The 23,182-nt window shown below is 44.6% G+C and overlaps 1 protein-coding gene across 1 annotated transcript in view; it reads left to right on the top strand.

Moving 5' to 3' along the window:
- GRK3 (G protein-coupled receptor kinase 3) overlaps positions 1-19,445 on the top strand; it is a 56,489-nt gene extending 37,044 nt beyond the window's left edge. Inside the window, exons 7-21 of the mRNA XM_080628383.1 lie at positions 153-204; positions 453-544; positions 3,271-3,370; positions 7,227-7,305; positions 8,192-8,322; positions 8,874-8,968; positions 10,121-10,228; positions 12,309-12,375; positions 12,598-12,698; positions 13,775-13,841; positions 14,235-14,330; positions 16,714-16,876; positions 17,521-17,657; positions 18,575-18,688; positions 19,205-19,445. Of these exons, the coding sequence (XP_080484509.1) occupies positions 153-204; positions 453-544; positions 3,271-3,370; positions 7,227-7,305; positions 8,192-8,322; positions 8,874-8,968; positions 10,121-10,228; positions 12,309-12,375; positions 12,598-12,698; positions 13,775-13,841; positions 14,235-14,330; positions 16,714-16,876; positions 17,521-17,657; positions 18,575-18,688; positions 19,205-19,366 (1,564 nt within the window). The 3' untranslated portion in view covers positions 19,367-19,445. The remainder of the gene's footprint in view (positions 1-152; positions 205-452; positions 545-3,270; positions 3,371-7,226; positions 7,306-8,191; positions 8,323-8,873; positions 8,969-10,120; positions 10,229-12,308; positions 12,376-12,597; positions 12,699-13,774; positions 13,842-14,234; positions 14,331-16,713; positions 16,877-17,520; positions 17,658-18,574; positions 18,689-19,204) is intronic.
- The last annotated feature ends 3,737 nt before the right edge of the window (positions 19,446-23,182 follow it).

Here is a 23,182-nt window from a genome sequence, read left to right as displayed (position 1 = left end):
GGTGGGGGTAGGATTACAATGTTTTGAAAGGGAGACTGTCATTTGCTAAGTAGCACCACATACCCTGGTTATTTTACACAACAAAGTCTTGATGCTTCCTATGATGCTTCACATAGTGTCTCAGACCACTTTTAAACTTCTTTTCCCTACAGTGACAAGTTTACTAGATTCTGTCAATGGAAAAACGTAGAACTAAATATTCATGTAAGTACCTCTAAGTATATTTATCTTGTCAAAGGAAGAACATGTTCCTTTTTGAGTAATTGCTTGCAAGTAGGTTGAAATAGAAACAATAAGGAGCTCCTTCTTCCAAAACAATGCATGTTATATGAATTACACTTGTTAAATATCCTAACACATGAATAAGTTCTTTAGATGGTTTTTTACAGTAAGTTTTTGTAATGCTGCAAATTGAATCTGGTTTTGCTCTGGTTTGTTTTTTGCATTTACAGCTGACCATGAATGATTTTAGTGTACATAGAATAATAGGAAGAGGGGGATTTGGTGAAGTGTATGGTTGCAGAAAAGCAGACACTGGAAAAATGTGAGTATATACCCGCTTTATTATAGAGGCAATGCTAAGCTCTGAACTAGTAAGGAAATCCTTCCAGTTGTTTCTTACCAAACCACTGGGAAGCAGCGTCACGTTACTCTGTAGTTCTTTGTAATTAAATGTTATCCCAAGAGGTTCCGATTTCTGGATCATCTTTAAGCTTAGTTTGATATTTGATCCTGTTACATGCCATGCAGTGGGGCTTCAGTCTAGCAGAGCTCTTAAGCACATCCTGCATTTAAATGGTCTTTGCAGAGGTAATGGAAAGGGCAGATGTGTTTAAAATGAAGTGTGTGCTTAACTGATTTCCTGGCTTGGCACATGACCGTGTCCCTGTGGAAGCCATGGTGGTGGTGTGAGGTGGTGCCTCTCATCTGCTGGAGGTTGCTCCTCTTGCAGTGAAGCCCATCCCGTAGCTGGTGCTGATGTAAGGACATGACCTCATTGATGATGTAGGGACAGGACCTCAGTGCTGTGCAACTTGCAGGGTTGGGCCTGAGCAGGTTCTGAACACAGAATTCCAGCTATGCGTGATTGCATGTTTGTGCCCTGAAGAGCACGTTTCACTGGTGAAAGCAGTGATCCTTATTTACATTTGGTAGAATATAGTTCCAGTGTTGAAGTTCTCTTTAACAAAGCTCTCTGTGGGAACTCCAAGATCAACCCTCTGTGGCTTTTATCCTTTTTCTGGTCTTACCATTCACACGCTTCCCTTGATCATCAGATTTCAATTTCTAGGCATTAATTGCCCCATTATGTTCTCTTTGGAGCATGTGGGCACTGATTTAACAAAGCATTCTCAATATCTCTCTGTTTATTTACATTCCACCCCACCCCTTTCAACTTGCTTTTCTCCTAACAATTTTAGTCCAGGGACCATCCTTACACATTCCTCTTCTAAGTAAGCACTGGCATGTTGGACGTGCCAAGTGTCTGCGGTTACAGTTGGCTTCACTGGCAGTGCTGTGTGCTTGGCATCCTTGATAATAATAAACTTCTGAGCTATTAACAAGTGGAAGACATCTTAACGTTGCTGTCATGCTTGGTATTTTTGCAGCGACTTCAAGAATTAATATTATTACTAACAATACTGTCTCTGTTCTTGCTCGGGGACTTTTTTGTCCATGTACAGTTTGTTAGTTTGTCCATGTACAAAACTAAAGATCTTATTTAACTTGAGCCACAATAAGTAGGTGTCCACCCTGAAGAGGTAGTTGACAGATTCCCAGGCTTTTTCATGTCTCAGGAGGTGGATAAACCTCAGGACTAGCAAGTGAAGCAAAGGACAGGTTTTATCGGATATAAATAGAGTGAAGGGAAGTGCAATGGGGGATAAACCAACCTATTTCAATTTGAAGCGAACCTTTAGATTAGGTTCAGTTGCTGGGTAAAGGTTTGGTTTAGTTCTTTCTTAATCCAAACCTGTTTACCCATCCCTAATCCAGATCCCGTCCACTCTAGATGGCTGCCTCTGCTGCACTTACTGCCTGCAAGGAGCTTGGGAAGCCACCCCTCGAAGGTAAATGCCATCGGTGTTTCACTAACCCACAAAGACACACCTGAGGCTTCTTTCACATCACCTCCTTCAAGGGCATCTAAATAGGGGCCAGAAGCATGATGCAGAAAGCAGTCTAAAGGGGGAGGGATTGCAGTGCTTTGTAAGCATGCAGTTCCAGATGAGGATGAGGTTCCCTGTCTCGGTCAGCCCTGAACAGCCCCTGTCGTTCACTTGATCAGTGGAGTCAAAGCGTAAATCAAGGACAGCATGTGCAGTGTTATTTATAGTCATCGTCTGCAGACTCCCCAGCAGGAGCACGTGCTGTGAATATATTCCTTGTTTTGGAAACGTAGAATCCGGGATGTTCACGCTCACTCTTCCCCCACTCAGCACACATGCACGGCAGGAATGACGTGGCTTGCCGAGGGAGTGCAGGGCGAGGTGATGCGAGGCCCCGTGGCTGTGCAGAGCTGGCAGCGTAGGCAGTTGATGAGCATCGATGCAGTGCTGTAACACGGTGTTCTCCTCAGCGCAGTTTAACACCAGTGGCCTGAAAACCTGCGTTTGCCTGTGTCTAGAAATCGTCTATGCAGGAGCACACGTCCCCTCCTCAGCTGTTGTCTAATAGTGGGCTCACCTACTGTCTTCACCAAATAGCCAGACTATGTAATACCCTCCTCTTGTTTGATGGTTGTTAGGGTAACGTTCTGGGTTTGAGCAAAATGTCATTAATTTGTGTAATACAGATGGTAGAAGATTAAAAAAAAGCTTTCCTGTGTATATCTGACCTTTGAGTAGAAAGAAAACTTCAAATCAAAACTCAACGTGTGCAGGATGTTATTTTCCTCGCAGAAACTGTTAGAATTACCTGTAACTGTAATAGAGGGTCTGCTGCTTAATTCATACCTCAAAGCCCTGCTTGTAGGTGTTAATAAATGGATGTATGATATGTAATACCTCAATCTCCGTGGTTGTTTGGACACAGAATTATTTGTTAAAGCACATTTCTGTCTTAGGAGGCTTCTGCTGAAAATGTCTTAACTCTGAGATGTTGGAGGTTTGCTTGTTTAGTCGTGTAATGATGTTTTTAGTACCAGGTTTAAGTCTTTAAAGAGCTTGCTTACAGGATATTGAAATATGCATGGCATAACTGGTAGTGGTAACTCTGAGTAAGGAGGAAGTGTTTTTGGTGCTTTTTCTGAACGCTTAATATTTTCAGGTATGCAATGAAATGTTTAGATAAGAAGAGAATCAAGATGAAGCAAGGAGAAACATTAGCCTTAAATGAAAGAATTATGCTGTCTCTTGTCAGTACAGGAGTAAGTATCATTGATTTATTATTCTTTTATTTCTTCTTTTTCTTCCATGTAATATAAAAGCTGTTACATGTAATACATATTCCATCAATTCAGTTGAGTGACGTGGGAATATTAACTCCTCCTGGAGCCTTCCCCCTGATTCCAGCAGTGTGTCTGAAATGAGAATGGAATGTGCTCCAGGCCCTGCACCAGCTCCGTCGCCCTTCTCTAGCCCCGCTCCAGCACCTCTATGTCTCTCTTGCAGTGAGGGCCCCAGAACTGAATACGGGATTTGAGATGCAGCCTCACCAGTGCCCAGTGCAGGGGGACAACCAGTGCCCTGGCCCTGCTGCCATGCTGATGTTAACACAGGCAAGGATGCTCTTGACCTTCGTGGCTGCCTGGGCACAAGTTCATATTCAGTGGCTGTAGATCAGCACCAGCCAGGTCCTTTTCCTCAGGGCAGCTTCCCAGCCACTCTTCCCCAAGTCTGGAGCATTGTGTGGGGTTCTTGGGACTCACCTGCAGGACCCAGCCCTGAGCCTTGGTGATCTTCATACAGTTGGCCACAGCCCAGTGATGCAGCTGGGATTTATCAGTTAGACTTTTAATCAAGCGAACTGTTTCACCAAAGAGAAGTTGTGGCTTCTGCAGAAGTGTCAGGAGTTTCCAGAGCTGGAGGGTGAAGTTCTGTAGCGGAGACTAGGCAAGAAATCTGGGCAAATTAGTAATAATTGTCCTATTACCTTCAATTTGTAGTTCTGTTGCAGCAGAACTGACTGTGAATTCTCATGTCTAGCAATTCAAAGAGAAAATTGCTCCCGAGGCTGCTAATGGTGGGGGTAGTTTTCTTACCTGACAGCACAGAGCTCGTCATTGAGCAGCAGAAAAGCAGGACAACCCATTTATTTTTTCATTGAGGATTATCAGCTCAGTGGAGGGAAACTGGTTTTAGATTCTCAGGAACTTGAAAGTGAGTTTGAACACAGGTTTTGTACAGAATGCTGCCCATTCAGGGACATGGGTACATCAGCCAACACGAGATGCTGGAACGTTCTGAATATGCAGAATTCAATAGGTTTGCAAGGGGTAGAACAAGGTAATTCATTTAATTCCTGAACCCGAGCTGTTAGGTTTGCGTGGCGCGTGCTGTGCCCGGTGACAGGATTGGTGTGCTGCCCGGAACAAAATGGAACTGGGAAGTTCATTGCAGTACAATTAGTCATGAAACTGGGAATCCAGATGTCTCTGCAAAGCACATAATAACAGCTGCGCAGATTACACATACCTTTGTGTAATCAGATTTGGTAATCCACCTCAGATGCTGGCGCTGACAGCCACTTCTTCAGCAGGGAGCTGCCAGACTTGAGTCCATCACGGCTGCCTTGTGAGAGCAGCTTCTCATGGTGACGTTGCAGATGAGCGCAGCTCGACAGTGGGATGGACACCACTAAGGAGACAGGGAGCTGATGGGCTTGGCCACATAACACCAAATGGGGGTTCCCCACCGTGGCATGTGCTTTGTCCCTGATGGTTGGTGTAACACGGACAGACTGTTGGTGAGGTTTGTGTTTCCTCTGCTGCAAGATACAGGCCCTGGCTTCCTGTGCCATGGAGATGTTCAAGCTGGGCGCTGGGAATAGGTTTTGAAGTTCTTGGGAAATAGCGGAGTATGGAAAATATTTTACTTTCGGTTAAAAGAAAGAAAAATATTTACTTTCTGCAGTAGCCAATGTTTGCCTAACTTCTGTTCAAACCCAGCGCATCGAGGTCACTGGGACCATGGCTGCTCATGGGCTATATAGCAGCAGTGTGCCAAAAGGTGCAGTTTGTGTTAGGAAGTAGGGGCTCTGCACTGCTGGGGTTCCATCCACTCTAGTGTCTTCTAGTTCTCCTGTTCTGAGAACACTAGGCAGTCAAGCTCTCTTATTAAGCGTAGTGATTAAATTAGGAAGGCTTACACAAAAACAAATTGTGCATCACATTTACACCTGCAGAGTTCCTTTAACAAATGAGATCCATAAAAGTACAGGTGCGCTGGTATGGAAACGCCCTTCATTTTGCTGTGTCTGGTGTTTAAATTCTGATCCTTCTGGGTAATTAGGTTGCTCTAAGGCTCTAGGAAGCCTGCTTGGGGACACTGCTGAATTATCCAGTGGATTTAGAAAATCAAGTTAGTAATTCTACTAAAGCTTTTGCTGTGAAGTTAAGCTGGAGCTGCAGAATACGGAGTTTGTAACGAGAGGTAATGTCTTTTGTTAGATGCCATACAGCCTTGCCTAGAGCCTCCTTGTTTCTAGGACCATTTAGCAGTTATTTTCACACGTTTCAGACACGTCTGCCTTCTGCATTGAGGATTGGTATAGGCACAGTAGCAATAAAACACAGATTTGAATGGTGCAGCAGGCTTGGTCCATGTAGTGTGGGAATCACTGGAATTCAGTCAAGTATGGGAAGGTTCACATTTCAACCTTATCTGGTTTTGCCCTGTGGGAGGATGAGCTGACCTGGGCTGTCCCAGTGGCTGGTGGGGATGGAGCGTGTGGCTGTTCCCTCCCTTCCGGAGCTGGCTCCGCGTCCCCCGCTCTGCCCAAGGCCACTGTGTTTTGCTGCATCTAAATTGGGAAGGAAGCGAGTTCCTGTTAGAGATTCCCAGAGCTTTCACTATCAGTCCTGCAGTAATTAACTCGTTGTTTAAGTCATGGTAGGTCACATTCATGCTTCCTGCCTGCTGACCTGGCTCATCAGCAGTTAAGCTCATCTTGGCCCATCTTCCCATCAGTGCTTTGGGGTCGGAACGTTGTCTTTTGGCATTACTGTGCAGCCCAGTCTGTTTCAGTAGCACAGCCACTTAAGCTTTCACTATAGACTAACCAAACAGCCCTGGTCTCATATGGCTTTGGAGAAGGGATTGACAAGGTAATAGCCACCCCCTATTAATTAACATCCAGTATAGGCCTGATGAAGAGAGGATGTTATGCCAGCTTTCTGCCATGGCCTGTGCAGTATAGAGGTACCAGCACACTGAACAGATGAGTGGCAGCACAGAGGTGTTTTCCCAGCTGTATTTTCAAGGGCTGCTTGTCTTAAACATCTGTGTGAATTAAGGTTCAAGCGCATCAAGCAGTGGCAATATAATCCATCCCCGAGCACGGCCACCCTGCAGTGACACTTAAATCTGCACTCACCACACTTGTTTTCTGGGTTTTGCATAGTCTGGAGCTTGCTGTTCCTGCTTCCCGGGCATCACATACTCGTCAGAGGTATGGCTTCCTTCCTGGTGTATTATGTTCCCTTTAACCATCTGCTGCGAGTGCTGCTGGGGAGCTGCAGGGCAGCAACGCGTGGCTGTCCCCCTGCTTGCAGCTCTGCAGGGGCTGGCACCAGTGTGGCTGCATTTAATGTCTAAGTGAGGATAACACCTTTCCTTTGGGATGTGGTACGGGACGTGACTCAGATTCTCAGTCAGTGTTCCAACAGCTGAATATTCACCATGCAATTGTGAGAAATAATGTGTGTCCTTTACACTTCTTGGGATCAGCTTTATTTCTCCCTGAGCTGGCTTAGAGCTTGTCAGCTTTGATGTACCTTTCATGTAAGTCTCATGCATGCTCAGGTAAACTGAATATTTGTAGCTGCTGTAGGTGCAGGTCTTCAGAGGATAGTGATGGTACCTGCACTTTTTAAGCCTTTGGCTCCTCGTAGCAAAATCTGAGATCTCTAAAGTGCAAGTGAAACATCAGAGTGTGTAGATGAGATTGCTTTAGAAGACTATTATGAATATGGGCAGATATCACAGGAAGAGCATCCCATGTATTTTTAGCTTGTCTAAATGGTACTTATTGCCCAAATGAACTCTTTGCTCCTTTCCTTCTAGGACTGCCCTTTTATAGTGTGTATGACCTATGCCTTCCACACCCCTGACAAACTCTGTTTCATTCTGGACCTGATGAATGGTAAGCAAGACTCATGCAGATGCTGGTGGTATTGCAGAAATACTGATGGGAAGACTTGTAGAGATCATGGGGAGAATGAGGGAAAAATAACTCGAGGTGTGAAGCAGTGGCCTGCAAGCACCAGGGGTGAATTGATCTGAGCCAGGGGATATGTAGAACAGACTGGAAAATCTCTGTAACCTTAAAATATTGACATATTTAAATAAAGGTACCAAAAGGCCCACCAGGCTGGAAGCTTGGGGAAATGCTGGTCGTGTGGAGAAATGTGGGAGGACATCAGGGACTGGTGACTTTCAGAATAAAAGTAAAAGGGCTGCTGTACAGAGATTTGCAAAGAGGTGATGGGGAAAGCATTCCTCAAAGGGAAGAACTCGTATCTAGAAGCCTCAACATACCTCTTGTGAGGACACACAGAGGAATTGGTGGAGTTAAGAGAGAGAAGGTGCTGCAGTGCCCGTATTTGCTGAGGATGCTCAGTGCTTGTGGGACTTGGACTCTTTCCTAGGAATACTCACAGTTTGATGTGGTGATGGCCTGGCTGAGCTCACAGAGTGACGTTATCTTGTGCCTGCTCTTACACCGCGTTTTACTTGCTGTGTAAATCTTTTGCATTGAGACTCAGTTGCTGGATTAGTCACTGAATGCAGATGTACATGAAATAGATGTATTCTTAAAACAGAGTTTCAGATTGATAAGATTTATTTATTACCTTTCTCAGGTATTTTGTCCCCATTGGTATTTGCAGAGTGTAGGGCTGGGTCTCTGTGAGCTCCACAGGTTCTAAGAACCTACAAATGCTTCATTGCTCCCCATGGCATCCTGCTCTCTGCCTGTGAGGCAAGGTTTGGCTGTTCCTTTAATGGCATCTCAATTCTGCTCGTTTCAGGAGGAGATTTGCACTACCACCTCTCCCAGCACGGAGTGTTTTCTGAAAAAGAAATGAGGTTTTATGCTACTGAAATCATCCTGGGTTTAGAACACATGCACAATCGCTTCGTTGTATACAGAGACCTCAAGGTAATTGTGAACAGAGCAACTGCTTTTACCCTGGTGCTAGACAGCAGCAAGTATACCCACAGGTTCAATTATCCTGCCTTAAACCTTTTGTGGGGAAGAATACAGGTTATTTGTTCATCTTTGGCTGATTTTTCTAATAATGTTCAAAAGAGTTCTGAGCTGAGCTGTTACTCAATTTAACCTGCCTGGAAGATGCTTCCTTTGGGTCAGAATGACTCCTGTGCAGTGTTACTCATCTCACCAGCTTAATGATGCTATTAAGTTAGAGGCTATACCAAAGTGGCGTGGACTTGAGGCCAAATGGGATTTATTCTGTCATGTGCTTTGTTCTTCTTCAGTCTTTCATAATCTGTGGGGTTGGTGGTGCTCCATTAGAATGTTGATTAGAGCTAGAAAGTGACTGTTACATTGACATAAAAAACCCCAAAAAGCAATTACCAGTTACAAGAAAGTATTGATGTTTGAGGATGAGTTACTGTGGTCAGAGAACGTGTAGTTCGGAGAGCTGTAACATACCAGGCAGTAACCTTTCTGTGCCTCTGGCTTTCCAGCCTGCAAACATCTTGTTGGATGAACACGGGCATGTGAGGATATCAGACCTGGGGCTGGCTTGTGACTTTTCCAAGAAGAAGCCCCATGCCAGTGTGTAAGTATTACATCTGGGGGCTTTGCTGCACATACGGCTACTGCTGAGTCCTTAAAGAAAAAAGATGACACTTGTGTGGCACAGGCTTGCTTTGGCACGCTGCTGAGCTGGGTTCAGCTTTAATAAGGTTTTTCAGTCTCCTCTCTCTGTTTTCCTGCACAGTTGTAGCAGCTGATGTGTAGGCATGGCTGGAAGATGACACATCATTTTGAGATGATTCACTGCTCAAAGAAGAACTGAGTTAAAGTACCAGATTGTTTTAATTGTCCTAAATGGATAATTAAATATTCCTAAACTGACTAAAAAACAGGGTTTATTTTGTCTTTTCTGTCTCTGGATCTTTGTAGAAATGGAGGCAAATTGTGTTCCTTTCTGCCTCTTGACATCAGGTCATAACTGGGATCTGAGTTTCTTGGGTTGTGTGTGGATTCCACTTTGTATCTGACAAGTTTTATTCTTAGGTCCTCATTAGCCCTGATTTAGTCTCAGAATTTATGCAAAAAGGAAAGCTTCATCCTGTCATACCTTCAAACATCTGCAGTTCAGTGGGTTCTTGGGAAAATCCCTATGTTCCAGTTGCAACAAGGGTAAAAGCAATGCACGGTGACTGCTTTCTAGTGGTGACCGGCCATGACTTCTGGTGGAGGTGCTCTCCTGTTACATCGTGCTGTTAGTTGGAAAGAGAGATGTGGAACACCTTGGGAGAGCAGGAGGCAGCTCTGCTCACCTCTGGGCTGGGGGCAGGAGCAGGTCTCAGCCTTACTTGGGCCCAGGACTGGAGTGATCTGGTACTGACTGTGTCCTGGGATCTGTCTTCCCTGTGAACTGAATGCACAGAGTATCTCTTCCTATCTCTCTGTTGTGTCCACTCTTAGATGGAAGCTACTTATCGACCCCTGCACTTGTTCTGCTAAATCTCTGCTTCCGTTTGCCTAATCACCTCTGTTCTGTTGTTCATGTTTGAAGGTATTTCCTCGATAGATACACACAAACAAAACACGCATATATATGGCCACAGAAAAAGCAAAGTAAAATCAGGTTTAAAAAGAATTCTTTTTAAATTAGGCCGTCTTACTGAGTTTTGAATTTTGAATTATTTTGTGAGTGGTAGTTCTGGTTGTAATCAAGATTTTGTCCCTTTCTGCTTCTCAGAGGTACCCACGGCTACATGGCTCCCGAGGTGCTCCAGAAGGGAACCGCGTACGATAGCAGCGCAGACTGGTTCTCATTGGGCTGCATGCTTTTCAAACTCCTGAGGGGGTGAGTGAGGTTTCGTGTCTTGTGTGCTTTTTAGCCTGAGCCTCGTCATTGTCTGTCCCTTGAAGTACTAATATGTAACGTATTACACAGCCTCTGAAATGGTATCTTACTGCCATCTCTGCAATGTGGACCATGTCTGCACGCGAGGCTAAACCAGGCTTTTTGCTTCCAAACCAAACAAGGAACAAGCCCTGCTTCCTTTAGTAGGTGCAGGTATGGGGCAGGGAGGAAAGCAGATATTCTAATCCACTCTTTTAACTTCTACTGATACATAGTTTACTCATCTCTTGGCAGTTGTTAGTATTTTAAATGGTAGGATGTTCTTCATTGCTTAAATACACCAGCAGCCCTGTTAAATGATGGGCTTCATTTTGTGCTTAAGACCTGCTGTTGTGATGAAACTGTTCCCTTTTTACATGAAGTCTTTCCTCCTGTAGTTATGTGTGGAGGCTTCCACTTGTTGAATCTGGCCTGTTACCATATTGGTGTACAAAAATACATGATAATTACAGCTTTGTCAACCATTACCTTCTCACTAAAGTGGCTACATAGAATTTATTAAGATTATGGGATTTGTCTGAATCAATAAGCACTGATTGGCAGGTGTTTGATGGAAGTAGCATCCTCAGTATTAATGGTGAAACAGAAGAAATGTTCTAATGTTTTTTAGTTAGATCACCCTGTGTCCTTGCACCTAATTAATTATAAGCTCTTACCTCTATCCCAGACACTGTACAAAAGGTGTGTGGCTTCTGAGTAGAACTACAGAGCTGTATCCCTTTAACAGTAATGGTTCACAAACTAGGCTGAATGTAAGTGTGCAAATAAAGAAAGCAACAGTGTTTAAATTGCCAGGAAACAAAGTATTTCTAAGTACAGACAGCATCAGGCAGTTGGAAGCAGTCTTGTGTCTGTAATCACCCACTGAAGTAGGTAGCAGGACACACAATGGTTGGGGTTTGCTGGGAGCAGAGGAGAGAGCATCCTTCATTTGGGACCACTGTGGGCTCTGCATCTTTCCTTCTGAGACCTCCTTTTGAGTCACTTGGGCACAGAGGATTGAAACCACTGACTGCTGTGGTTCTTCCTTCGCAGGATTAAAGTCATCTGATGAAAGAACTAGCACCTAGGGACAAGCAATGCCATCTCCTACAGGCACTCAGGCTTACAGGGTGGGGAGATCTCAGTCCTTATGGGCTGCAGTTCCTCCTGACAGAGATGTGTGGGGTGGTATTGGTGGGCGGACAGAAGCCAAAGCATTATTCACTGTGAGCTCTCCTTCCTCATCTGTTCTGAAGGCAATTAAACATCTCACATCTCAAAACAAGGGGTGGGCACATGGTGCCGTTTCTTGGTGTTTGGTAAATTTAGTCTGGCACAAAATCTGCCCATAAGTCCCCAGTGAATCATTTGCTTCCTTGATCTGCTCACAGCCTCACCATCACAGTACCTGAGGCTGTTACTCTTGCCTTCTTACTTGTCATGCTTAAATCCAGAAGAATGGAATTCCTGGTCCATCCATCAGATCCATTCATCAGAAACAGTTTTGATGATAAAAGGGAAGTAACTCTTTGAATAGCAGGTCTCCAGTTGAAACAAGCTGGTACCCAATGCCATGTGGCCAGACAAAATGGTTTCTGATACAATAATGTATTGATAAGTAAATTACATCTTAATTTTGAAAAACACCGCTCCCTCAAGGTTTTGAAGAAAACGGAGAAACGGGGAATATATCCTAAATCTAATGAAAAAATCTCATACTAAAATGTTCCTGCGTTTGTGGTTGTTTAAATCTGTAAATATTTGAAGGTCTTCTGTAGCTAAAAGGAAAAGTTCAAACTCAGAGCTATGGAGCAGGAAAAGAACAGAGCTGATAATTTACCAGGTAAATTGGAGGTAGCTAGTAGGTACTGCATGCCAGTGTTGGAAATGCTCAGTGTGTTACTAATCGTTCCATGTTCTGCAGAGCAGAATTAATGAGGTGGAAGAGTGAGGCTAAGGGGATGCTATGCTCTCTCCTGCTGCGATAACCTGATGTGTTATGGCTTTCCATTGACTGTGCATTCTCTTATTTCTACAGTCACAGTCCTTTCAGACAGCACAAAACCAAAGATAAGCATGAGATTGACCGGATGACGCTCACCGTGGTAAGATCTTGGTGAGGGTGGCACTTCCATTGTTCTGGGTTAATAAATCCCCATTTCCTTAAAAACTGGAGCTCTGGAGCCTGCTTTCTGCTAAAGCTGTATTTGCACGTGGAAGAGTTGCTTACAGGCACTATCAAAGAAAAGCTACTCTCCTCTGTGGGGAAAGCAGATCACGCCACTTGTATAATGAAATGTCGCTTCTTGTGCTTCTGTTCTTTATAGAATGTGGAGCTCCCGGATTCATTTTCTCCTGAACTGAAGTCCCTTTTGGAAGGGCTCCTGCAGCGGGATGTTAGCAAGAGGCTGGGGTGCCAAGGAAGAAGGTAGGTGTTGTCTTCTCCTTGGATTCCTGCCTTGAAAAATTTCCACTTCTCTGTAAACGAGTGAATTCGTTTCATGTCAAAATCTGCTTCCTGTTGTGATGACTTTAATTTTGGAAAGAGAACATTCAGAAGCGTGGTGCATGGAGTAACGTTTCAGCTTCCTTTGGTTTGGACAAGTTCTGTTCCTGAAGGCTTCCCTGAGGTCCCTGCAGTCATGCTCACTGGTGGTGTTTGTGCTTTTCATCCCGGTGTTGTTTTCATGGTTTTGCCTGATCCGTTTTGGCAGGAAGTCACATTACTTGACTCAGACTTCCTGATAGCTTAGAATTTATTGCTTATCTTGCATCTGTAATGATAAATTGCGCACAGAAAACCCCAAACCCCCAAGCACAGAAAGCTGTGAACGCTTGTTTCATTTTGGGTTCCTCTCATTCTGTGACTGTAAGGAAAGGGGCATTTTTTTGCCTGTTGGCTACAAAACCTGCCTTGCTCCAGCCGAAGCTTACCTTGCTCATAGCTGCTCGCTGAACCTGGTGTTATCACCTAGTTAGAAAGCCAGGGTGAAGCCAGAGAGAAAGAAATGGGAGGAGTAAACTGCTGAGAACCCATTGGCAAGGTGTGATAACCGCTAATTGAGAGTCACACCTGAGGCTGGGCTGGCTCTGATTCCAGAGGGATAGGCAGTTTTTATCACAGAGCCCTCTGAGGGTGACCTGAAGTTGCTTTTCAGCCTGGGGCCTATCCAGAGGAGCTGCTTATTTTGCCGTAAAATATGTACGATATGAAATGGTGTGGAGTAAACTTGTTATGTGGAAGTAGTATATGGGATCTGACAGATGGGTGTTGTTTGAAATGATGGACTAGCATAGCAAACCAGTAGGGATTGCTTGCCAGCCCTGTTTCCACATACACGTCTGTTGTTTGCTTAGGAAAACTGATTTCTTTCCTTGAAAAAGAAAAAGAAAACATTTTCCTGATGTTTTCAAGCAATAGAAACATGGCCTTTGAAGGCTATTCCTCAAATACATTTGAAAAGTCCCATCTCTTTGTTAACTTCAGTTACTTTTCTTTTGCAGTGCACAAGAAGTAAAAGAGCATCCGTTCTTCAAGGGCATTGATTGGCAGCAAGTCTATTTACAAAAGGTAAAGGATTGAGGTAGATTGTTTGGTAAAGCAGTAAAGGAAAAGAAGCCCAAACAGGTCTTGAACTCACTTGCATGAGTATGTGGAGGGTGGTTGAGGCAAACTGCTGTATGCTCATTACTACAAGTCTTCCTCATCATTACGGAATTATTCAGGGTTAAATGACTGCGTGGTGACTCCTGCTTTGCTGTCTCTAAACTATAGGCTTCTCTCCCTGAATTTTTTGGGGGAGCATTTGTTAAAGGAGAGCAACTTTGGGCTGAAGCTGAATTTTAAGGGACATATTTTTGCAGTCAAGTGTAATCTGTGCAAAAAATAAAAAGGCTTGGATATATTATTGTTTTCAGTAACGTCCATGAATTTGTCTTTAATTCTGCTGCTTTTAATTCCTAGTATCCTCCACCACTGATTCCTCCTCGGGGAGAAGTAAATGCAGCGGATGCTTTTGATATAGGGTCATTTGATGAAGAGGACACTAAGGGCATTAAGGTACACAGCTTTAACTGATGGGTACAGAATGGCTGCCGTGCTTAACTTGCCATGTGCATGCCATTCCTTTGCTCCCGGGCTACTGAGTGTGCAAGGGATTACTTTCAACCTTGGGAACTTAATCCATGCTGTTATGAAAGAGGTAGCTCAGGCTGCTTGGCTGCTTTGTTGTTGCATGCTGAGCCGTTACATTTTACTTTTTAGATTGACTGAAATCTACCTTCCTATCAAAAGTTTCATGGGATAAAGCAAATATTCCAAATGGTCAGATGGCTTTTGGGAGATCCTGAGATTTTCAAGAACTCGTAATGGTTTGTAGTTTTAAAAACTGTAATTTGTTCCTGGTAGCTTGGAGAAATGGAACTAACCCTTATTTTAATAGTGTTACTTCATGGTCAGAGTGGACACTGGGAAGCTCTTAAAAATGAATCAATGAATGTGTCAATGGTAGCACCTTTACAGGTTAGAAAAGTGATAAAAAGAAACTTTCAAGTTCTGATAGGATCCAAACTAATTTTTCACTTAAAATAATGTAAGTGAAGAAAGGGAAGTTAAAGCTGCTGGCCTGTTGCTAACACATGGAGGGGGTGTGATGCACCATGTGTTTTCATCCTGCTCCCGGAGCTTCCTGGGCCCTTGGAGACAAGAAGTGAATCGATGCCTGTCTTGGGTCTGTCCTGGTCTTTCTTCTTAAAATGCATTTCTTGAGTAGATCAGACTTTATTCTCGTTAGCACAGAAGTGAGTCAGGAGGAAACTAATTGCTCTAAACTTTTTGATCAAAACCACATGTTAAGTACTCAGTGTGCCGAAAAGGAACTTGTCTGTCAGTGTCACCTGCTGTAATTACAGAAGTTGGCACAGAAAAGGTTTTACGTGTTTAAAGAGCAGCTCAGAGAACCCAAGATGTTCTTTATCCCAGAACATCCACGTTGTCAATGTTAGACTAACAGGATTCCAGCTTCCTGCAATTCTGGAATGCTGTAATTCAGAGGAACATTTTGCAATGAGAAACTGGGTGGTCTTTTTCTTTCTTGTGGGGATCAGATACTCTCAGCAAGGCCTGACACCCGTGTAGCCAGATCGCTTCCAGGTAATCTTTGTTCAGGCTGCCTATAAGAGAAGTTTATTCTTAGTCATGAGTCAGTGAGGGGTATCATGTACAGCTTCTTTGCGCTCACGCTGGGACGTCACAGCCTTTTAGAAGGGACTGAATAATTCCTGCCTCTGAGTCAGCTGCAGCCGGAGCTCCCACTGAGGTGTCAGGAGCCGCCTCTGCCCATGAGGATGCCAGTTCTGAGTGCCTTGTCTCCTCCCTTGCCACCGAGGGTGATATTTATACTGCAGTGTCCTGTGACACAGAGAAGAACATGTGTTCTTTGAGGTTACAAGCGGGAAAGCCAACAGTGGATGCCCACAGCTTTCCTCTCTTACTCAGATGCCGTCAGGAGTCCCTGTAAACCACGTGCACCCAATTGCAGCGCGGTCTTCTGACTTGAGATCCAGCATGGATTTTCCTGCTGTGGTCATAGAATCCCAGACTGGTTTGAGTTGGAAACGACCTTAAGATCATCCAGCTTGAAACCCCTGCCACGGGCAGGGACCCCTTCCACTGGAGCAGCTTGCTCCAAGCCCCTGTGTCCAACCTGGCCTTGAACACTGCCAGGGATGGGGCAGCCACAGCTTCTCTGGGCACCCTGTGCCAGCGCCTCAGCACCCTCACAGGGAAGAGCTTCTGCCTAAGAGCTCATCTCAGTCTCCCGTCTGGCAGGTTAAAGCCATTCCCCCTTGTCCTACCTACATGTCCTTCCTGAAGATCCAGTAATTTCAGCTTCCTCCAGTGCAATTCAAGTACTGTAGTTGGGGATTAGGGGAGAAAAGAATTCATGTAACTTGGAAACTGAAGTGTGCAGCATGCACTGCTGACTGTTGAAGTTTAATGATTAAGAATGCAGAATTTGGCTGTGGAAGCATGCAAGGCACTCTGGTGTACAAGGTGTCTTTTCGTTTATTCATGGGACATTTGTGCTGAGAAACTTTTTATGTAGCCAAGTTAAGAACAGTGCTTATGTTTAAGGGTTTATATAAAGGTAGGGTCTAGAGAACATGATGGGGCAATGTTGAGTGAGGCTTTTAGAGCTATCAGACCAAACAAGTTTTGAATAGGTGGCCTGTGCTCTGTGTATGAATATCTTTGTGTTTATACGTTAATATCTTCGCTTAAGTGGGTATTTGTGTTTTGTTTGTACCTGTTTGTTTTGTTAACATTAGAGCTCATCTTTTAAAATAATGCTATTAATATGGGTTACTATTAACTATTAGGGATAAGAATAGTAATAAGTTATTAAAATGTTGGTGTTTTTATGTTGTTTTTCTCTTGCAAGTTGCTTGATAGTGACCAGGAATTATATAAGAACTTCCCTCTGGTAATATCGGAGCGTTGGCAGCAAGAAGTAGCAGAAACTGTTTATGATGCAGTAAATGCAGACACAGATAAAATTGAGGCCAGAAAAAGGGCTAAAAATAAGCAGCTTGGCCACGAGGAAGGTAATCTGTCAAATACACTTGTCTCCATCTTTTGCTGCGAGGTAGTAATTCATATGTTTGAAGTTTCACACGGCAGACTCTCATATTACTGTCATTCACCAGTAATTGTTAGAATTCATTTAGTCAGTGTCGTGTTTCTTAAGATGGTTCTTAATGTTTTGAAATGCTGTATGATGACATAATGTTTTGGAAAACCTTTTGTACTCTCTTTTAAAGAATATCATGTACAGCCTTTCATCGCTTTTGTTGGTGGTGTGTGCTCAGAAAAGACTATGTGGGATTTGGTGTCATGACAGAGAAGCTGAGAAAGCAAATGGGAGGTCCTTTACAGCAAACCTTGCTTGTTTGCAGGAGGGTGTTCAGCACAAACTGAACTTTGGATAGCAATACATAATTCTTTTAATAGTTAATGCTTAAGAACTGAATTCTGCTTCTGATTACTCCACTGCAGCAGCAGCAGCAGTGCATGTAGTTAGGGCAGAATGGGCTCTGTCTGCCTGTGCACATGAAGCACTACTGCAGACCTGTTGAGGGCATGTGGAGTCACCCTGTGTTCAGGGCCGTGCCCTTTCTTAACGCAGCATGTTTGCAGGATGCTTTCGGCAGCACTTCGTTCTGCATACTAATGCTTCCTCTTGTTGTAGATTATGCACTGGGGAAGGACTGTATCATGCATGGGTACATGCTGAAACTGGGGAACCCCTTCTTGACTCAGTGGCAACGTCGTTACTTTTACCTCTTCCCAAACCGACTTGAATGGCGAGGAGAAGGAGAGTCACGGGTAAGTGGGGTCCTCTGGAGAGCAGCAGCAGGAAAGGCAGGTGGATGCTGGGGCAGATCTGATGAGCTCCTGCTCAGGCGCATACCTCCTGTGGATTTGTCTGAGTCAGTGACCGGTGGATTTGGGTAGCTTATCTTGAGTATCACCTTAGTTAATGGGTAGCTACAGTGCACTGAGGAAACAGCAGACTTGAGAAACCTGTTTACTCTGTTTTGTCGTGTTTTGAAAGGAATTTGGTAGTTCATGGTGTTGTTTTTCATTTAGGACCTCTGGACTATTTATACAAAAAAACATAAACTGGTAAGGTCATAAAGGCTATAGCATTTTGTTTCAAAGCAAATGCTATAGGAACTTTAGTTTAGTCCAGCTGTGGTGATGTGCTAGGCAGATCCTGTGTGTAGTTAGTTAGGTAAGGTTTGGAGTTTCAAAACATTGTTGTCCATAGGGAAAGCTTTTCTACACACTGTTGTGTATGTTTGCCTCTTTGTAAGTATAGAGTGCTTCAATATTCATTCCCTTTCAGCTCTTTGAAATAGTCAAATTGCTCTTTATTTATAACAGCAGTAATACTTGGAAAATATAGCATTATTTGCAACTCTCGTGAAGGAAAATAGTGACTATCTGGTTGTAGACACACCTATTTGTGGATTCTTATTTTGTGCTGTCATTCCTGGCTTTCTTAGCTTGTATTTTGCTGCATCTGTTGGAGCAACCAAGCCCCTTGCTAAATCCCTCTCTTACCTTATAGTCTATCTTTAGTTGATGACCCCACTCTTCAGAAATAAATGTTTGTGTAATGATTGTTTGTGTTCATAACTCGATTTACGTGGGTAGCCCAGAGAAATGAGGTAGTGGTTTTGTTTGATGGGCAACAGGGTTTTTTCAGTCATCTCTTTGCTTTTTTGCGAATGCTACAGCAAAGCCTTCTGACAATGGAACAAATAGTGTCTGTTGAAGAAACACAGATTAAAGATAAGAAATGCATCTTACTGAGGATTAAAGGAGGAAAACAGTTTGTCCTGCAGTGTGAGGTGAGACCCTTGTTTTTCAGTCACTGTTAATCAGGTTGATTTTGCGTATGATAAAACGATTGAAGTTTTTCAGGTCCTCCCATTACATATTAGCTAAGGGTACTTTATGAAGCTAAGCAGAACTGGGAGGTTCTTATCCCACTGGAGTTTTGGAAGCAGGAAACCATGCAGCTCCTGTCCTGGATTTCAGTGGTTAAATAGTTTAATAGTAAATAGCTAAAACCCTCAAAACTTCTCAACCTCCGTGGCCTTGGAAAGCCTTGTTGGCACATGTCGGTTGGTGGTAGCTGATGTGTTTGCAAGGGAGGAAGTACACCAGTGCTCAGCATGTTTTGACCGGCTGTAGTTGCTGCTGCCTTGCCCGGCTTTGGAGAAGCAAGGGCTGCACGTTTCAGTGCCCAAAGTTCCTCATTCCTGCAGAGAAACTAAACTAAGTTGCTCAAAGGGCTAACTAAAAGAGCAGACGCTATTGGCAGTTTGCTGTGAGGTGCCAAACGACTTCTGTATCTCTTTCAGAGTGACCCAGAATTTGTTCAGTGGAAAAAGGAGCTGACAGAAGCTTTTACTGAGGCACAGAGGTTGCTGCGCCGGGCTCCAAAGTTTCTCAATAAATCTCGCTCCACAGTTGTAGAGCTTTCCAAGCCACCGCTCAGCCACAGGAATAGCAATGGTCTGTAGGAGGAACAGCAACCCAGGTTCACTTGGGGCAAGCTGCTTCGTGAACATGCCGAGTTTCACAGAATCCTTACGAATTACTTTGTGCAATCCTGCACGCGGGATGCGCTTAGAAGAGGAAGAACTTGATGTTTACAGCGTGGGCTATGTCAGAACTCTGTGTCTGGAGGTTGTGAGGGCTGGAAGTATGGCAAGTGAATTCATGCTCCTAGCAGCGGGGGAAATTGCCGAGCGTAGAGGCTGCATGTTGCTCCCATGCATTCCCCACCCTGGCGGTGTCGGAACTGTGGTCCGTTACCTGGAACTACTGATGGAAGGAAGATCCTGTTCTCTCTGCAATACTCTCCAAGCCTGGAGACTGGGATGGTGACTGCTGGCTGGGAGCACAGGTCTGTGCAGGACCGACGAGCCCCTCGGCTGCAGGAGGAGCTGCAGACTCGCTGTGTTGGATAACCTTCAGTCTGTCGTGTTGCCATGTTCTTTCTGACCATTACTGATGACTTTGTAATAACCTTTCTCCATACTGCTGATGATCAACAGTGTGACTCTTATGCACTTCAAAGTACTGAATTCTAACTGTCCTGTGGTTTAAATGTTATTGCTACTTCATGGAAGCATTGAACTCAAATTATTCACTTGGTTTGTTGTACTCACTAATAGTAGCTACCACCGTTTTGCTTCTTCTACGTATATGCAGTACTATAACTGACACCATAGAGTAATAATTGGTGAAGAGGAATTTATGGTAGCTTCATCTAGTGCTCTGTTGTATAAATTTGACTATTTTAGCACAGTTTTTAAAGAGCAGATTCCTTTTGACAAGTTTACAGTGAACATAAAGACAGTTCTTTTCCATTTCAGGTCAACTGCACTTTTTAAAGATTAAACAGAAATTACTCAAATCCAATGCATACTAGTGCATGTACTGGGTTAAAGTGTCTGAGTACCTCGGTACGTAGTCGGGATCCCTCCTCAGTTATGGGACTTGTGGAGCCCTCTCTGTTGTACACAAAACCATGAAGCAAGTGTGTTCTCATAGCGTAGGTAGCCCGGGCCATCGCTGTAGCTCAGCTCAGGAGCTTTGTGCACCCATCAAACAGCTCAGCTTGCAAAAGGATTTTCAATTGTCTTTTCTAGTGAGTTCAAACTGTCCACATTGAAAACAGTCTGAAAATACCGGGATGGAACTGAAAAACAAGCTGATCAAATGCCAGGTTTATATTAATTCTGCTTGAGACGTCAGTCCTGTCATGTGGAAACTCTTGCTAAAGTAAAGATATAATCTCTTAGCTGTTAGACAACTTCAGGCATGTCAGGTCAGCTTTCCCTGGCTGTGCTGGTGTTCTGTAAGAGGGAGGTCAGGGCTGAATTTGAGCTTTCCTTCCGATTCAGTGAACACCTGAACATGTTCTGCCTGGCTGTGGTGGTACCAGTCTCATAGTCCCTAAAGACCATGGGAGTTGTACCTGCATGGATGGGGACAGCCGCACAGGCAGCGTGCTTTGTCCCCTGGTGTGTATTATGTGTCTGGCTGGTGTCACTAACAGATTTCCATGGAGTCTGGGCCTGTTTCCGTGTAGAAAAGTACAAATTGGCAAAACCAGGAGAAATATTTTGAACGTACGATTTTATCCTGAACACACTTGTGATAAAATTGGATGCATTTGCTTCTGGAAGTGGCTTAACCCCCACAGCCTGTGCTTTGACCATCCTGTGCAGTGCGAGTGGAAAATGCACTTTGGAGAATACCCCTGTGAATCAGGTGATAGCTTTTAATGATCCCCCCATTTATTTTTCATGTTATTCAGTATAAAGAGTACCAGCTTCTGCCATCCTTACTGGTAAGTGATGTTTAGCACCTCAGCATCCTCTGTAAGGAGTAGGGGTGGTGCTTATGACAGTGGAACAGGAAAAGTCTCATCTCACTGGCACTGCCTCTGCACTGAGTGTTGTTAAGCTTTTCCTACAATACCATGCATTGGGCTTATTTTCCTTCTTGATTTGGAAAAATACCCTCAGATTGTGATGAAAACCGCTCTCAGTTCTCATGTAACTTGTTTGGATGTCCTTAGTTCACGATCGGTTCCATTCTTCTCTTTCAATTGTTTTCCATGGTTGCTTTTTACTCTAAATTCTTGTTGGAAGCCTTTTGCAGCTCCTGATGTGTCTGTGAGGAGGGGGAGGGACACATCTGCAGTTGGGAAATTGTGCCTCAAACCCATAGATTTTATATGAAATGAAGGCTGTGTGTTGACTTAGGGAAATAGGCACTTTTTGAAGTGTAATGGAGTTGGGATGCCCTGGAGCGCACTCGTTCATGGGGTCCTCCTTGCCTCGTGCAGGCTCAGGGCAGCCCCGCTTGCGGTGTCAGTTCTTCAGTCAACTGATTTATTGACCGTTTGTAAAAGCTTTATGTTGGTGACGTACACATGACTGTGCTGTAAGGAGGGGAGAGATTGCATCAGATCCTAGTAACAAGTGGGGTTCTGCATGGAAGGGAGGGAGAGCTGGAATTCCACATCTCAAAGCCAGTGTTAGATACTGCTGCGGGCAGCTCGGTCCTGGGTTAGGCACCGGATTCTCTGAGGTTTCTTGCACAAGATGCTCTTACTTGATGGGGAAGGTCTTTAACTGCGTGCGTGGAAAATGTCGTTGAACACAGAGCACCTGGGGCACGGTGTGGTCTTTGGTTCATTTTGAGCACACCTCTAGGACTGGGGTTGGGGGGTTTTGGGGTTGGGGTTTTGTTTCTTTACTTTTGGGTCTGGGTGGGGGGAGCTGGTGGGTTTTTTCCTCCATGATTCAGGGAAGTGAAGATAAAAGAAATGAGAGCGTCAGGCAGCAGCAGTGAAGGACTGAACATAGACTTTTACACAAGGTATCTGAATGTCCTGGCAAACATGGCCCCTGTGCTGATGTTCTGCTTCATGTTCAGGAGCGTGTGCAGGAATTGTTTCTTATGTTCCAAACCAGAGAATTCCAAACCAGAGAATTCGGTGCCACGTTCAGCACTCGGCAGACACATCCACACGCCTCCAGTGCCGCAGGGATTGTTTTCCAGATATTCCTTGTGTCTGATGTATGAGCTGACAAATGACTGGATCCTGGAAAGGAAGCGCCTGAGTGACGTGATGGGAGAGGGATGTGTAATTCCTGCCGGAGCTGGGCTGGGGAGTCACAGCGACTGCTCAGGGAGCTGTGACTGTTCCATGTCCTTTCCCTTTCCACTTTCCCTTCCTTTTCCCTGCCCTTGACGTAGGATGATAATTTTTGTCAGATGGGAGTTGCTGTAAATATGGGGAGGGGGGGAATAAAGGAAGTAAATCCCAGCCTGGTTTATGTTGGAAGGACCTTAAAGCTCCTCCAGCTCCAACCCCTGCCACGGGCAGGGACACCTTCCACTGGAGCAGCTTGCTCCAAGCCCCTGTGTCCAACCTGGCCTTGAGCACTGCCAGGGATGGGGCAGCCACGGCTCTGGGTTGGTTTTGCTCTGAATACAATGCAGGAGTTTGATGGCGGTGCCCAGGTAACAGGAGATGTGTTTGGTGCTAAAAGCAAAGCTGTTTCTCTCAGTTGTGACCTGCACAAGCTGAGGCTGTTGGAGTTGGAGCAGCTCGAGGTGTGATGGTGTGCGGCACCACGGGTGCCATCAAGCCCCAGTGCATGTGATGAGGTTTGCAGTGCGTTAGCTCATGGGCAGAGAGGTACTTGGAGCCTGGTGCGTGGCTCTTTCCCTGGCAGCTGCTCAGCCTTAGGGCTCAATTTAATCCCATACCCATACCCGTAGCGCAGCCACTTGCAGTTGGATATGGGTTTCGC

The sequence above is a fragment of the Psittacula echo genome (genome assembly GCF_963264785.1).
Source record: "Psittacula echo genome assembly, chromosome: 13".
In the NCBI taxonomy this organism is placed as follows: domain Eukaryota; kingdom Metazoa; phylum Chordata; class Aves; order Psittaciformes; family Psittacidae; genus Psittacula; species Psittacula echo.
This window is presented reverse-complemented; position numbering and strand designations above follow the sequence as displayed.